The 15087-nt window shown below is 36.2% G+C and overlaps 1 protein-coding gene across 2 annotated transcripts in view; it reads right to left on the reverse strand.

Annotated features, from left to right (window-relative positions):
* GRID2 (glutamate ionotropic receptor delta type subunit 2) overlaps positions 1 to 15087 on the reverse strand; it is a 1308561-nt gene that overhangs the window by 319781 nt on the left and 973693 nt on the right. For both annotated transcript variants that reach the window (XM_024736087.1, XM_024736086.1), the window contains one exon: positions 7559 to 7660. In XM_024736087.1, the coding sequence (XP_024591855.1) occupies positions 7559 to 7660 (102 nt within the window). The remainder of the gene's footprint in view (positions 1 to 7558; positions 7661 to 15087) is intronic.

Here is a 15087-nt window from a genome sequence, read left to right on the forward strand (position 1 = left end):
TTTCTGTCTGTCTCTATTTTATCATTCTTTCCCAGGCCCCCCACAAGTGTATTTAATTCTGAGTCCTTCACAAGCAGGTCCTATTTTCTGATAGAGAACTTAATAATGTTGATAAAATAGTTCATGTGGAACTCCTTGAAAGCAGGGACTGTATCTTTTTAAATTTCGCCTCTCTGGGATTAGCACAGTGCTTAGCTGACAACAGATGTTCAACAATAGTTATTGAGTCAAAGCTGATAGTTAGGGTATACTATACAATACTGTTTTACCTTTCTCTGATCTCAGATAACATCTCCATTTTCACAGGGAAATAAGGCCTGCTAAAATAATTCCAAGAAGTGAGACTAATAATAAGAAAATATTTTAGGAAAAAGAAAATGTTCTTAAAATGATGGCTCAGTAGGCACCTATCTGCTACACCCTTCTTATGGTGATTTGCTTGGGGAAATTTACCTTTCTCAACACAGAGTGTGGACTTTGCTTTATGTGGTATAGTTTTAATATAAGCTGCCTTGGTGTATTTTCTTTTAACATCTTTATTGGAGCATAATTGCTTTACAATGGTGTGTTAGTTTCTGCTGTATAACAAAATGAATCAGCTATACATATACATATATTCCCATATCCTCTCCCTCTTGCATCTGCCTCCCACCCTCCCTATCCCACCCCTCTAGGTGGTCACAAAGCACCAAGTTGATCTCCCTGTGCTATGCAGCTGCTTCCCACTAGCTATCTATTTTACATTTGGTAGTATATATATGTCCATGCCACTCTCTCACTTCGTCGCAGCTTACCCTTCGCCCTCCCCGTGTCCTTAAGTCCATTCTCTACGTCTGTGTCTTTATTCATGTCCTGCCTCTAGGTTCTTCAGAACCATTTTTTTTTAGATTCCAAGTATATGTGTTAGCATATGGTATTTGTTTTTCTCTGACTTACTTCACTCTGTATGACTGACTCTAGGTCCATCCACCTCACTACAAATAACTCAATTTCGTTTCTTTTTATGGCTGAGATATATATGTCACATCTTCTTTATCCATTCATCCGATGATGGACACTTAGGTTACTTCCATGTCCTGGGTATTGTAAATAGAGCTGCAATGAACATTTTGGTACATGACTCTATGAATTATGGTTTTCTTAGGGTATATGCCCAGTAGTGGGATTGCTTGGTTGTATGGTAGTCCTATTTTTTTTTTTTTTTGCGGTAGGTGGGCCTCTCACTGTTGTGGCCTCTCCCGTTGCGGAGCACAGGCTCCGGACGCGCAGGCTCAGCAGCCATGGCTCACGGGCCCAGCCGCTCTGCGGCATGTGGGATCTTCCCAGACCGGGGCACGAACCCGTGTCCCCTGCATCGGCAGGCGGACTCTAAACCACTGCGCCACCAGGGAAGCCCGGTAGTCCTATTTTTTAGTTTTTTAAGGAACCTCCATACTGTTCTCCATAGTGGCTGTATCAATTTACATTCCCACCAACAGTGCAAGAGGGTTCACTTTTCTCTACACCGTCTCCAGCATTTATTGTTTGTAGACTTTTTTTTTTGTAGACTTTTTGATGATGTCCATTCTGACCGATGTGAGGTGATACTTCATTATAGTTTTTATTTGCATTTCTCTAATGATTAGTGATGTTGAGCATCCTTTCATGTGTTTGTTGGCAATCTGTACATCTTCTTTGGAGAAATGTCTACTTAAGTCTTCTGACCATTTTTGGATTGGGTTGTTTGCTTTTTGATATTAAGCTGCAGGAGGTGCTTGTATATTTTGGAGATTAATCCTGTGTCAGTTGCTTCATTTGCAAATATTCTGCCGCATTCTGAAGGTTGTCTTTTCCTCTTGTTTACGGTTTCCTTTGCTGTGCAAAAGCTTTTAAGTTTCATTAGGTCCCATTTATTTATTTTTGTTTATATTTCCATTTCTCTAGGTGGGTCAAAAAGGATCTTGCTGTGATTTATGTCATAGAGTTTTCTGCCTATGTTTTCCTCTAAGAGTTTTATGGTATCTGGTCTTATATTTAGGTCTTTAATCCATTTAGAGTTTATTTTTGTGTGTGGTGTTAGGAAGTGTTCTAATTTCATTGTTTTACATGTAGCTGCCCAGTTTTCCCAGCACCACTTACTGTAGAGGCTGTTATTTCTCCATTGTATATTCTTCCCTCCTTTATGAAAGATAAGGGGACCATGTGTGCGTGGGTTTATCTCTGGGCTTTCTATCCTGTTCCATTGATTTATATTTCTGGTTTTTTTTTCCAGTACCATACTGTCGTGATTACTGTAGCTCTGTAGTATAGTCTGAAGTCCAGGAGCCTGATTCCTCCAGCTCCGTTTTTCTTTCTCAAGATTGCTTTGGCTATTTGGGGTCTTTTGTGTTTCCATACAAATCGTGAAATTTTTTTTTCTAGGTCTGTGAAAAATGTGCCTTGGCATGTTTTCTATGACTCTAGTGACATTTTTAGTTTAGACAGTAATTTTTTTCATTGCTATTACTCTCCTATATTTTTAAATTGGTTCCATTTCCTAGTGTTATTTCTTTTCTTCAGGAGGTATTCTTTAAAATAGTCTGTCTCTTTAAGATGGCTCCATGCTCAGTTTTGTTAAATGAAGTTTCCAGGAATATCCATTAACTTTATAAATTTTGTAAAGATACCATCCACATATTATTTAATCTAAAATGTTTTCAATTGCGAGATGCAAAACTGTTTTACCTACAACTAATAAAGACAAAAAATGCTGCCAATTTTAACTGCAAGAAGACATCAATTGAAAGATGCACCCTGATTCAAAGATACTAAAATACGAAAAACTGTATGTTTTTGAATTTATAAAATACAGAAAAAGCACCACCACAGCTCTACCATAAATTTCCAATCATATATGTATATAAAATTATACAATTATGTTTATGGTAGTTTTAGGCAAAGGAAAACTGCATTGTACACTATATTCAATGTAGAACAATGGCATTGCATTTTTTCAGAAATATTCTTAGAGCTGTATATGTCCTGCTAGAATGAAACTCCCCAAAGTCAGTATCTTTCTCTGTTTTGTATGTACCCCAAGCACCTAGAAAAAGATACTCAATAAATACTTCTCAAATCAATTTATGAGTGAGTTCATCTTTCATCAGAGATGCGATGTGTCTGTTTTAGGCAAAAACAAATCAAGAAAATAAGAGTTATTTATCAGTGATCTCTTTCTAAATGCCAGTTTATGTTTTTCAGATATCTTGTACTTTTTCTTACAGGATAGCTTCTCAAATCTTTCTTTTCATTTGTTGCCAACTTCTTTCCATTTTATTTTCCTAAGTATTCATTATTATGATGATGATATTTATAACTCAGTGATGTTTCCAATAACTTTTGTGAATTACCATGAAAAAATTGAATGCCATAATTGGTCATTTATGGCTATCCATACTTGTACAACTTTAAAAGTGAAAAGGAAAAAAATGATCTTAATAAGTGCCTCATAGTAAGACACTTGGCCCACTTGGTGAGATGTAGAGATCAGCACACCAAATATGGAAACAGAGTTTAGCAGAGGGAATTTTATTCACATTCTTTCTTTCTTTTTCTCCATTTCTAAGACACTTACATGGCTTTGGTGATGGTTGAATATAAAGTTATCCTTATGTGATGCCATTTAAAAAATGTTCCTAAATTACTAATCCAATAACATTTGCAATCTCAATAGTTATATTTAATTTAAACCTAATATGAATTCGTTCTGATCCCAAAGACAGAATGTCAGAGGGCTAAGGACATAGCCACCAGAACCAGGAACTGTGGGCTTGAAACTCAACTCTGGCTCTTGTTAGTTATATGGACACAGAGATTTAATTAATTCTTTTGAGCCTTATTTTCATCCTTTAATGTAATCAGTGCATCTCCTGTAGAGTTTTTATAAGAATTAAATAAGTTAACACATGTAAAGTTCTTAACAGGTTTGATCAAATAAGAGATGCTGGTGATGGTTTTTCCCATTTCCCCTCCAGTCCCTCACTGCCCTGCTCTGTGACCTGGAAAGCTGACCTTCATGGCCTTCATTACTTGGGTTCCCTTGCCCTCTGATTTCTGGTTGTATTTGCAATTGGAAACAATGGCAAGAGATGGAAAGATAGGAGAAGTGACATTGGGGTAACCTCCTCTCCATTTCCTCACTGCCTGAATGTCATTTTGACACTGATTCTCCTTCTCCATCCTCTTCCCATAACAAAGGTCACAGCTACTATTATATGATTTTTCTCCCATGGCTCTAGCTAGATCTGTTAATACTGCTCTCTCCCACGTCACATCAGTCTTCAGGGTTGTCAAGGCTTGCTGTGCATCTAGGCCCTGGCACTTCAACATCCTTGTTGACTTATTTAACCTTACTTAAAGTATTTGTTAATAATTCCTTTATTTAATTTTCTTCAATTAACCACTTGAATACCATTCACTTGCCCCTGGCATCATAAACAATATAGTGCTGAAATATTTAGTTTAAGATAAATATTAGATTACTTCCTTCAAGTCAATGAAATATCTTTAATAGTGATAGGAATAGGAGTTTCAAAACTTAGGTAAGAAAAATCAATTTTATGAACCCATGTGTCATCGATAGCATAACTTTCCTAAGAAGTAAAGGGTGTGTGTGTGTGTGTGTGTGTGTGTGTGTGTGTGTGTGTGTTTGTCTGTGTGTGTGTGTGTCTGTGTGTGTGTGTGTAACTGGGACTAGATCACAGTTAGAATGGAATAAAAGCTGAGAGACCTTCCTTCAGGGGCTTTACACATGAGCCCTCCCTCCTCTCTCTCCCTTCTGGAAATGGCTGGAGGTAAATACTTGGAATACAAGGGGGTTGTGTTTAGCTTGCTAAATCAAGTCCAATATAGACCAAATCTGAGTTTCAGGGTTTAGTTGACATTGCGATTTTAGAGTTGCTGGGTGGATTTAGGAAAGAGTGATTCTCAGTGTTGGGTGGAGGAAGCTTGCAAGGCCATATAAGTAAGAGCTAGACCTGGAAAGGTGCTTGTAAGAAATAAGTAAGAAAGTCATGGCTGGTTTCCATTCAAATAAGAATTACAGGAAGAGTCAGGAAGCCTGAGAAATTATTAAGTACAATGGCTGTATATTGTGGGAGTGTAACAACCTTTTACTCAACTGGGCACCCAACCGATAAATCCATGTTGCACCACAGAAAACTTGGGGGAAAGAGACTGTTCCCATATCTTCATTCACTAGTCATATTCAGGATATGTGCTGGGCTAAGCTTGCAGGAAACAGACCATTCTGAATCATGAAGGTGAGACTGGGGCATGCAGGTATTAACACTGTGTGAGGCAGTACCATTTCAAGCACAAAACAGCAATCGTTCTGCTCAGCCTGGAAATGAATTTAAAATAATTGGTTCTGTGAAGCTTACCCAGTAAAACTCACTTTCATCTTATTCAGAGTTAAGCATTTCCAACTATCAAGAAAATCCTATAGCTACCTCAATTTGCACACTTATCACAGCTGGAGGAGACAGATTATAATGTTAACAAGCCAGAAGTTGGGCTTCCCTGGTGGCGCAGTGGTCGGGAGTCTGCCTGCCAATGCAGGGGACACGGGTTCGTGCCCCGGTCCGGGAAGATCCCACATGCCGCGGAGCGGCTGGGCCCGTGGATCATGGCCGCTGAGCATGCGCGTCCGGAGCCTGTGCTCCGCAACGGGAGAGGCCCGTTGAGTGAGTGGCCCACGTACCGCAAAAAAAAAAAAAAAGGAGGCAGAAGTTAAGAGATCTGCAGTCAGATCCTGGATTTGAATCCTCGTTCTCTCTGTTACTTCCTATCTGTATAATCTTCCACATTTATTTCAACCTCTGTATGTCTCAGTTTCTTCAACCACATTCTTAGGATCAGAATACTATCTATTTATTGTAAATACTGTGAGGACTGATTAAGATAACAGGTGAAAAAGACTTAGTAGAGTATCTGGTACATAGTAAGTAAGTAATAAATCTTAGCTGTTTCGTTACATGTGCTTCTCTCCAGTAAGATTCTTTGCACACCTTGAGGTATGAATATGCATATAAGATGGATAACCCATTACCAAGTCTATCATATAGTAAGTACTAAATAAATATTATTTTAATGACTAAATGCGATTAACTTGCCTTGAAATATGAATGTCAAAGACAAAAGCAAAGCACATATATTGTCTTTTATTACAGTTTTCACCTGAGTTTCCATGTTAATCACTAGAGAAGAGACTATTACAGTTTAATGTACTTTAAAGGTCTGTCTTTTTTTAATATTAGCACATCAGTGCCAATGCATATCTACACGTTTGAATACATACAGAAGCACATTCACAATTAAGTTGTCAAGTATTCATAATATAATTAGTTGCCAAACAGTAAAAATTTTATTAAAACAATAACTAAAAATAAATTATAGGCAGCAAAAAGGGAGGATAGATTACTCGTTTGAATTTCCTTTTATAGAGAATATCACAGATCCTTCTTTTAGACAATGAAATTATGTTGAGTCTGCTTAAATTGTATTAAACAATGTACAAAGGAGAGCTATTGCTGTTATAAACCTTGATAAACATCTATTAGCATCAACATACCAAAAAAGACCATTTCTCCTGTTTACTAATTCTGCAATTTTTTTGGCCTATAAGAAGGACTTTTTCAAATTTAAAAACAAGTGGGCTTTTCTGAAAAAAATTGAAGTTAATAACTATGGATTATTCCGTTTTGAAACGTACTATAAAGTAGCACAAGGTTAATCACGTTGAAACAGGCAGGGAGAATACATGTCTTCATGTTTTATGGCTATTTAGATAGTACCCATGTGAGTATTTTACTGTTGAAGACTATTTCTTTTGACATCTTATTTTATTTGTGTATCATGTGAGAAAATAATAATGTATAGAATAATGATAACAGTTACCATTTATTGCTTTTTATAGCAAGTAAATGAATTTGTAATAAATGTTTCACATGTATAATCCCATGTAATAGCCACAGAATCACTAGATGATACGCTCTCTTAAGACAGAATCACATCTGTCCATTTTGACCATCACTGTTCCCAGAAATCAGCACTGAGCTTGAATACGGTTGATAATAAATATTATTTATGAAACAACTGGATGATTTTTACTTTGAAGTAGGTCCTTCCCAGAAAAATATTCTTAGTCTGCTAATGTTTTAGTGTTACTGAATGTACTGTGTTTGATCAAATCTACCTTATTTGGCATGGTTATCTTCATTTACATAGACCATAGGGCTTCAGTGAGAGAATGCCTGAGAGATAACTTCATTTTATCATGTGTAGGAAACTGTAGAAGGATGGAAATCTGGCCTAAAATGTCTAAGAAAGTTATGACAAAAGTACTGTAATTAAAGGAAAAGCCTGTAAAAATCTGATTCTGATCCACATAAATTGAAGGTTGGAAAACATGACCATTACAAATCCCTTAGAATGCATAGTCAGCTCCTTTAGTATTATGACATCAGTTAATGAAACATAAAGAAATGGAGGATAAAGGAACATCTAGAAGCCAAAACTGCAAGGGGCAGATCAGACCTACCAGAACAGTCACCACACGTAGGACCACTCCACGCATGTTATTCTCCAGTTTCTTGTCAGTCAGGGACCCATTCAGCCCTGTGACAGGAGTCCAGCACCCAAGCTGAAAGATGAAATAGCTTGGTCACTTTTCTGCCTGAAGAACAGTCCAATCACCTATATATAGGCCTTTCAGAGAACTGTGGGATAAATCTTGGAGTCACTGATAACAGGAAGTGTCCTGTGCAGCTTTTCCTGTTTAATAGCAAATGAAGCAAGCAAAAATGCTATGCTATCTCCTGCTTTTAAATATCATCACATGGCATATGACAGTATCCAACATGCTTTAGGGGACTCACTGAGGACATGTGACTTAATGAGGAGTTATAAATACACCAATAACTCAGTCCCAGTAATACACTAATTGGAAAAATAAGAGCACGTATAATTCTAGCATAATGCCTGTTCTAATATACCAATTACTACACAAGTTAGATTTTTTTTTACAGTTTCAGTGGTTTTAATTAGATCTTACACTGCTTTTAACGGAACATAAAACTGTAAGATTTTTAATGTGGTTAGAGGGGTTACAGCTTTTACTTGAGGAAAAAAAATCATCTATATGGCTTTGTTGTTTTCAAGTATTCACAGTACATAAAACAATGTAATTTGCCTTCTTTGTCAGTGTTATCAATCTGTTTGGAAGACTTTGGCAGCAGCCTTTTCCTTAAAGTCTTGCAACGATTAACTGCTCTTTGCTCTCCAAAATACTGGTTTAATTTTACATTCTCATGTAGTTCTTATGTCTTGTAATATCCAAACCTGAGGACTACCAGGCTTAAAATTACTGCCTATACATCACAATGGGATAAAAATGGGTGACTCTCAATTCAAAAGTAAGGAGGAAAGAGAGGTGCTGTGACTTGGATTAGCAGATATCTGCCCAAGAAGCAAAGCTGCAAAGAGAATTTTGCAATGCACATCTTGGGAAGATACATCATACTATTAATCCTGATACCAGCTCCATGAGCCTTTACATTTGGGAACTTATTCCATACTTGCATGCTTTAAAAATGTAACAGACTTTTAGTCATATTCAAAGACTGTTTTGGTTAACTGAATGGTTTACAGGGGCACCTGGTTATTTGTGCTGCTTCCTCCGAAAGACTATTATTTCCTTGCATTGCGTTTTGTTGTGGCTTCTGAAGTCATTAACATACTGGCAAGTCTCCCTCACAAATAAACAATTTGGGTGCTTCCCATTAAAACTCAAGTTTCTCTTTGAGCTCCACAAATGGTATTTGAGAAAACTAAAATGTATACAATATATCTTAAGAGAAGTGGATGTCACAATGTAAACAAAAAGCCAGCATTTTTCTTATTAAAATAATTTGAAAAAGGCTGTTAATTGTTGGTTTCAACTGCAAAAGCACATTAAATTCATACAGTGATGTGTCATTTTTAGTTACATAAAAGTCTAATTAGAACTTAGATCCAATTAGCAAATCCAAATGTGTTGAGAGTCTAGTTATCAGAGATACTGTAGCCCTCTTGCCAAATTTAAAACCTTATGAAATTTCTTTTGAGCTTTTGTTCTCTTCTGAGGTCAACCGAAGTCTATCCTCAATTACATTTATTGACGTGCACTTTTTCTAATTACTTCTTCAAGGTTTGATTTCCCTAGACCAAATAATATTGGTGGAAAAAGAGATCTAAAACGAAGTGAAAAGCTAAATTTCCAATGTGCTATCCGTCTTTTACCATTATATTACTTAATTCTAAGTTAAATTAATAGCTTTTAGGACATGATCTTATTCATGACTAATACGTTTAAACTGCCAAAGTAAACACAGGGTTTTTTCTCCCTTGGAGTTGTTTTTTAAGTTTGGTGAACCTACTGTCAGTTTGCCTAAATATTGACAAATGCCATCTGTTAGTGCCAGCCTGAACATAGCATTTTGGTGTATTGACTAGTCAAAATATTTACTACTGGAATACCAACAAAACCTGCTGACTAGTTTGTTTCAACAATGTTCTGGACAAACAGTTAAAAATATATAATTTCCAGCTTCTTCTTAATTATGTCTTCCTTTAAACATAACTAAATACAGTCAATGATTGAAAAATTCTAGAGCATTCTAGTGTTTGGGGATTTGAAATAACAGTAACGAAAAAGCATTTGGAGGAGGTAAGGAGGTGGCTGTATCTTATCTTCCGACCTGGGCAGTGACTTAAAATATAGTTTAAACTATACTAATATACTATAGTACTATTTGTACTATACATAGTGTTTCTTATCTCTCTCTCTCTTCTCTCCCCTTCCTCTCTCTCTCTTTTTTTTCTTTTTATTCACACTGATTTCTTCCAGTGACCATGCATGGCCACGAACCCCATCCCTCCTTTTGGAGAATTGCTTTCTTTTTCCATCCCTAGACAAGTGTTCCAAATCATCCAAATTTTTTCATGACTCTGACTCTCTGGTTTAGCAATTGTTAACAGTTGGTCATCTGACCCGAGCCAATAAAAGTCTTTCCTCGGAGGTTTATTTTTAATATCAAGTGTGTGCATGGTGGGCAGGTCAATAAGTTGATATGAAGTTTTTTTATTGTTTGGCCAGATTCTCTCATATATACTACAGGCCATATAATTTTCTCTTCTGCTTTATGAAGGTTTTTCACCTTTCTGTTTTCTTTTTTTTTGCCATCTGACTCACATGTCTTTTGATTACAGTACTTAGAAAGTTGAAAAGTTGTTCCTGTTCTTAATAACAACAGTCTATATTTTAAGACTGGTAACTCCTTTTACTTAACTCAGGTATTCCTGCATATTCACCCACTCCAATACTTAATGTTATCTGAATGTTAGCTGTGGTCACCAAAAACTAGAGATGAAATTTTGATACAGAGATATTTCAGGATACAGATTCTCTGGAAAACTAGAAATAAAGTATATCCACTCATCACATATCAATATAGGTTGTAACAAAGAAATCATTTAAAAATTACAATAATATTCATTTCCTACATTGAATAGAACTTTTTTTTTTTTTACATTTTTTGGAATACTTTCTATGCGTCAGCCATGGTACTGAGCTTTTCATACATGATCTCATTTAAGACTCAAAATAACTTTATGAGATGGTGCTGTTATCAATATTACTTTATAGACATAAAAATTGAGGACTCAGTTACGGTCACTTATTTACAAAGAGATGAAATTAGGATTTAAACTGATGTGCTTTTTTTTAACTTTTTATTTTATATTGGAGTATAGTTGATTAACAATGTTGTGTTAGTTTCAGGTGTACAACAAAGTGACTCAGCCATATATATACATGTAACTATTGCTTTTTAAAGTCCAGATTCAGTATTGTTAGTTGCCCTACTGTTTTATAGCTTAAAAAATTCTTTTCATAAACACGATCTATTTAAGGAAGGTAGAGAAGATAGTATTCCTATTTTAATAGTCAAGGAAAATAAGCCTCGGTACTGTTAAGTGGTTGGCTCAATATAATAGTGAGTGAATTCATATTTTGGCAATAAAATTTAAAAGGCAAAATCATCACCATCAATGTCACTTTTATAAAAAGTATTATAACACATACATAGTGCACAGTATGTGCTAATCATCAGAGCTTTGCATATATTAATTTATTCTCAAAACCACCCAATGAGGAAGGTATCATTATTATCCTCATTATAAGGGAAAGCCTGATTATACACACTTTTGAAGGATTACTCAAGTTTTAAGATTCCTTAATTTCTGTTCATATCCAGTCACCTCCCTGAGATTCACTTCAAGCTATTTTGACTGTAAAAACTCCTTCCAATAATAAGCAAGAAAAATGAGTTAGGTTCACATAGATCTACACATAGATCTACACTGAGTTTGTATCTACAATGGGTCACAGTCCTTGCAGCATAGCAAGATTGACAGGCATAGTGTTTGATAAGAACTAAAAGAATTTCACTCAGGTTCAAGTGTGAGACTTATCTAACAACTTCTCTGGTTTCATTGTTTGAAATGTCTTTAACTTGACTTTGCTCGTGTGGAGAAGGCTGTTTTTGTCTGATTGTGTTTCTGTTTTAGTTTTAAACAATGAGGCTAGAGACTAACAAAGATAATGCACACTAAATTTTATAATACTATCTATTCAGCTGAGCACTTTCTAAGTACAAATAATAAAAGTGGTCTCTGCAGCACATGAGATTTACAGAAAGTCACACTGCTGATAGCAAAACAAGATTCTCTGTCTTCCATGGTCTGGCAGTCTAGAGAAAATTTAAAAGGGATTAAAAAAATAAAGACCAATTCAATTTCCTTTCAATTACAGAATATCTATTTCCTATAGTATTTTCTGGTTATTGCCTAAACTAATTTTAAAACCCTAAAATGCTTAATGTTTTAACTATTTCCTTCATTGGAGCTTTAGCAATAATAACCCTGTAGCTTTCTGTTAAAATCAATGTAATATCTGTGTTCAACAAACTGGGTGATGTATTTGCATGAGCACAGTAGCATGTTCCTAACATTATATACTGTGTCATTAGTAAATGACCAAGTTTTAGACATTTACTCTTTTCCCCTCAATGTTTTCACTTTTTATTTGCCCATGGGCTTTAAAGAATGACATTTGACTTGGGTTTTACATCACTATTTTTCAGGCAATGTTACAATGTCAAAAAGAGCTGAACTGTTTAATTTTACACTCAATAGTTTATAGGCTTTAATAACAGGAGTCAAGAGAGCTCTTAATTGAATATCAAACAGAATCCCCTACATGTCTAGACTGTATTCATATGGAACAAACCAAGCCTGGCTATAGTACCAAAGTTCCAACTTCAGGACACACAATGTCCACAGCACTGGGGCTATATGCTCCCAAGCACTATGTTTCTTTTATTTGCTTTCTCAGCCTTCAGAGGAAAAGACGGAACGACCACAGCATGACGAAGTAGCTGAAAGCTAGCCGTTTAGAAGTGCACAGCATTATTTGGTAGATATTACTTCTGCAATGGGATAGAAAGTGTAAGAAAAAAATACATATGCCAGGTTGGCTCAGATACATGTTTTATAGAGTTAAATTGGAATGTTTTTTTTTCTTTGACATGTATAGAACACAGTGTGTCAGTAATCCTTCCAATAATAATTTTCTTTATGGTATTTCCACCTGTAAAATAGGTTCAATTTGTTAGACTTGTTCCCCAGGGGATGAGTATTTCCTCCTAAGATTTTAATCCTACAGCTTGGTCATTACCATGAAGTAGAAGTCGTTCTTTCGATTACAGTTTCCTTCAGGAGAAAATGAAAAGTCAGAAAAAAAAAAATTACCTGATTCTACAGCTTATATCTCCCTGCATTGCTGCTGAAGACAAAACCTTCTGTACTATGTAACCATGTACATGTACAATAAGACAAACCTGTTAACTGATTTCCACGAATCAAGACTATAAACGTGAGAAGCTATATATCCATATCTATCTCTCTGTATATATATATATGAAGAAATAGCTCAAAGGTGTTTATGGCGCTATAATAACCACTCAGTTATCAACTGGTATCTGACTGGTTTAATGATACTCTGCCATTATTATATGTTTTCACTTTGTTTATAATTCTTAGTGTAAAATTACTATTACACTATATTTAGAGAAAATACAGCATAGTGGTTAAGATCAGGTACTCCAGAACCAGACTGCTTATGTTCAAGGACCTGCTCTGACACTTGCTGGGTGTGGCCACTGGGCCTCTGTTCCCTCTCAAACGCGAAGAGTAAAAATGGCTTCCTCGGGCTTCCCTGGTGACGCAGTGGTTCAGAGTCCGCCTGCCGATGCAGGGGACATGGGTTCGTGCCCCAGTCCGGGAAGATCCCACATGCCGCGGAGCGGCTAGGCCTGTGAGCCATGGCCGCTGAGCCTGCGCGTCCAGAGCCTGTGCTCCGCAACAGGAGAGGCCACAGCAGTGAGAGACCCGTGTACCCCACAACCGCCAAAAAAAAAAAAAAAAAGGCTTCCTCATAGGACTGGTGGGACTGTTAACTGACTTAATATATGTCAAGTGTTTAGCAGTGTTCTTGGCACATGAAAACTAAAGAAGTGTTCATTATTATTATTCCTATATAATCAGCATTTTTTTGTTGTTGTTCCTTTCTCAGCCTCATCATCTGGAGTCACTAGTTTTAGTGATGAAACATACTTCTAAAGCTAAACGTACTTCTCAACTTTGGCTGCATATTAGAATAACCAGAAAGCTTTATAAAATTCTGATGCCCTGCCTAATCCCAGAACAATTAAATCAGAATCTCCACTGCCCTAAGACATGCCCTAACACCCAGCAAATGCAATCTCATAGAATGGCTACTTAACCTTATCAAATAAAGGCATTCTTTTTACTGTCTTCCTTTGCAAAAGCTAACTAGGGACACTTTCTCAAATAAACTTTTATTTTTCTTGTTTTAAGTAGGATAGGAGACTATTAAACTCTGTGAAGCTGAATAATTCTTACCTTGTCTATTGTTGTAGATGTAGTCCTTATCATAGCATTGGTGTACTGGTACATGATAGGTCCTAATAGATATCTGATAAACGAATGCATGCATTGAAACTCCTGCTGTCCTCTTTATTCTTCTATCTTTTTGGCTAGTCTCTAGTTTAAGCTGAATAAAAAACAAAATATCCCCAACCTGATATTGTGTCCTACTGTAATATTGTACCCCTGACAATTTTTGTGATGCTTCAGGATAACTCCTGACACTAAAATTCAATTAGCTCTCCTTTTCTTTCTGATCAGAATTTTCTTCCTAATAATATTTTAGCATTTAATCATTACAATCTGATAAAAGTTGCTGGATTTCTTCTCTTTCATTCCATGCTACCTTGAGATGTTTTAAAGGGATCTTCATTTTAAAATCACATTAGAATTCTCAGTCTTTCCTATCCCCTCATCTTAATTATCTGTAGGTGCCCAGTGCCTATTACAATAGTGTTTCACACAACTAAAATAATTATTTTTATAAAACTTACAAGGTTTAATGTAAAGCTATTGCACTTTAGATCTTTGTTCCCAAACAACTGAAAATCTCATGCTCAGATGTCTCCTTATATTCTATCTCTTCAACATCTCTGCTTAGATATCTCAAAGGCAACTCCAATATCATAAAATTAAGCTCACAATCTACCCCTTAGCATCCATCCGGTTCTACTAGCCAGAAACCAAGAAGTCAGTCTTGCCGTCTCTCATATTTAATCAACTGCCAGTCTGCCAATTTCAACTCCTTAAAAAAAACCCTCTCAAATCCACTTCACAGCATCTCCCTGCCACCATCATAGTCCAAGCTAACTTCATAGCTTCTCTTTTACAATCTTTACACTGCAAACATAAACATACATGTAGATATGATGTCCTCTGCCTAAGTTCTTCCCATAGTTTTCTATTTTTCTCCAGATAAAGACCAGACTTCTAATGTGGCCAACCAAAACCTGTGTGATGTGTCACATGTTACAGTCAGTCTCAGGTCATATCACATTTCCTCTCATTCTTTGGACTCCAACC

Source organism: Neophocaena asiaeorientalis, unplaced genomic scaffold (genome assembly GCF_003031525.2).
Source record: "Neophocaena asiaeorientalis asiaeorientalis breed wild unplaced genomic scaffold, Neophocaena_asiaeorientalis_V1.1 scaffold7, whole genome shotgun sequence".
NCBI classification, from domain to species: Eukaryota; Metazoa; Chordata; class Mammalia; order Artiodactyla; family Phocoenidae; genus Neophocaena; species Neophocaena asiaeorientalis.